The sequence below is a fragment of the Triticum aestivum genome, unplaced genomic scaffold (genome assembly GCF_018294505.1).
Source record: "Triticum aestivum cultivar Chinese Spring unplaced genomic scaffold, IWGSC CS RefSeq v2.1 scaffold59706, whole genome shotgun sequence".
In the NCBI taxonomy this organism is placed as follows: Eukaryota; Viridiplantae; Streptophyta; class Magnoliopsida; order Poales; family Poaceae; genus Triticum; species Triticum aestivum.
The window spans coordinates 1-1,347 of record NW_025273269.1 but is presented as its reverse complement, the minus strand read 5'-3'; the positions used below and the strand labels follow the sequence as shown (position 1 = coordinate 1,347).

General features: G+C 36.7%; 1 protein-coding gene across 1 annotated transcript; it reads left to right on the top strand.

Moving 5' to 3' along the window:
- LOC123178254 (uncharacterized) lies at positions 1–1,193 on the top strand (the record flags this gene model as incomplete). The annotated part of the gene is given in 5 exon segments (XM_044591425.1): positions 1–43; positions 171–263; positions 404–633; positions 743–815; positions 1,092–1,193. Coding segments are annotated over 5 exon segments (541 nt in total), but the record flags the coding sequence as incomplete, so codon positions are not given.
- Between the last annotated feature and the right edge of the window lie 154 nt (positions 1,194–1,347).

The following is a 1,347-nucleotide window of genomic DNA, read 5'->3' as shown; positions in this document are numbered from 1 at the left end:
GCGAAGTTACTGGTCAAGATACTATGTCGAATGCGACACTGCTGTAAGTAGAAACATAAATATGTGCAGACAATACTTTTTTTTCCATCCAATGCTCTGTTTCTTTTTTGCGAGCCCCCCTCCCTTCTTGGTGCCATTGATGCATCTTTGATCCGGTCAAATTTTTCCAGAAATTATTCCAAAATGCATTTGAAACTCCATTGGCGTTATCTGTTCACCTGAGGGAGACAATGATAGGATTCCATCTTGACCGAATTCACATGGTATTTTCGTAGTCCAGTAAACAAGCCATATAATTTATAGTCTCCATGCAAGTCCCATGTCTTTTCTATTTTTCAGTAAAAAGTCAACCATGGCGTTTTGTGCTAATTTTGTTTTGTTTTATTTTTGGATCAATGTACAGGTGTTTTTACCTTTAAGCTCATACAGTTTCTGGTACACGGTTGTTGCTAACTTTAGGAAGAAATTGTTCGAAGTCCTCTGCCCAAACAACAGAATCGACTTGATTGCTGACGAAGCTCAGCTTGTAATCAAGAATTTCAAAGCGGCTTTCAAGCTGGCATACAAGAGATCACAACTAAATGTGACTGACATGGGTGTGTCTTTCCGGAGTGTGTGCTCTTCAACTAAAGAGTAATGCAATCCAACGACTGAAATACTCAAGCAATTTTATGCATGATCCTTTTCAGTTTTTTTTTTCATCTAACTTCAGTGATGTGAAAAACATAATTATGAATTGCAGGGCAGATAGTGGGATCTTCACAATGAAGTTGGTACAAGGACATGATGGAGACAACACTTTGTGTTTCGAACCCGTAAGTCATAGCAACCACCCCTTTTCGTCTTTTTTGTATTATTTTTTTGTTCAACTGATAACACACACATCGCATATCCATGTAATGTAGCTCAACTTTTTGCTGCTTAAAACCTCATCCTTTTTTATGTTTTTTGTCAGGCTCATTTTTTTTAGTCTCTCACAGGTGTTTATCTTTTTTTTATTCTTATATCCTGCTGCGTTTTTACACCAATATAACATGTTTTTTCCTTTTTTACTTCAAGTTAACTGTTATTTTTATGTAAAACAAAAACAGGAGCATGCAAAGAGCCTGCGCGAGAGTCTAACTTACTACATGGTTGCTCACCCTTGCAATGAAAAACTGATGCCAGAAACCAAAGAAATCTTAAGAAAATATGTGAGTATTGACTTATCTCTTTAATAACCCCCCCCCCCACACACACACGCACACACACCCCACCTCTTTTTTATTTAGCTGGTTTTTGCTACATCGTTTATTTTTTTGCTTTCTTTTAGTTATTCACAATGTTCTTAAACTTTCTTCTTTCATT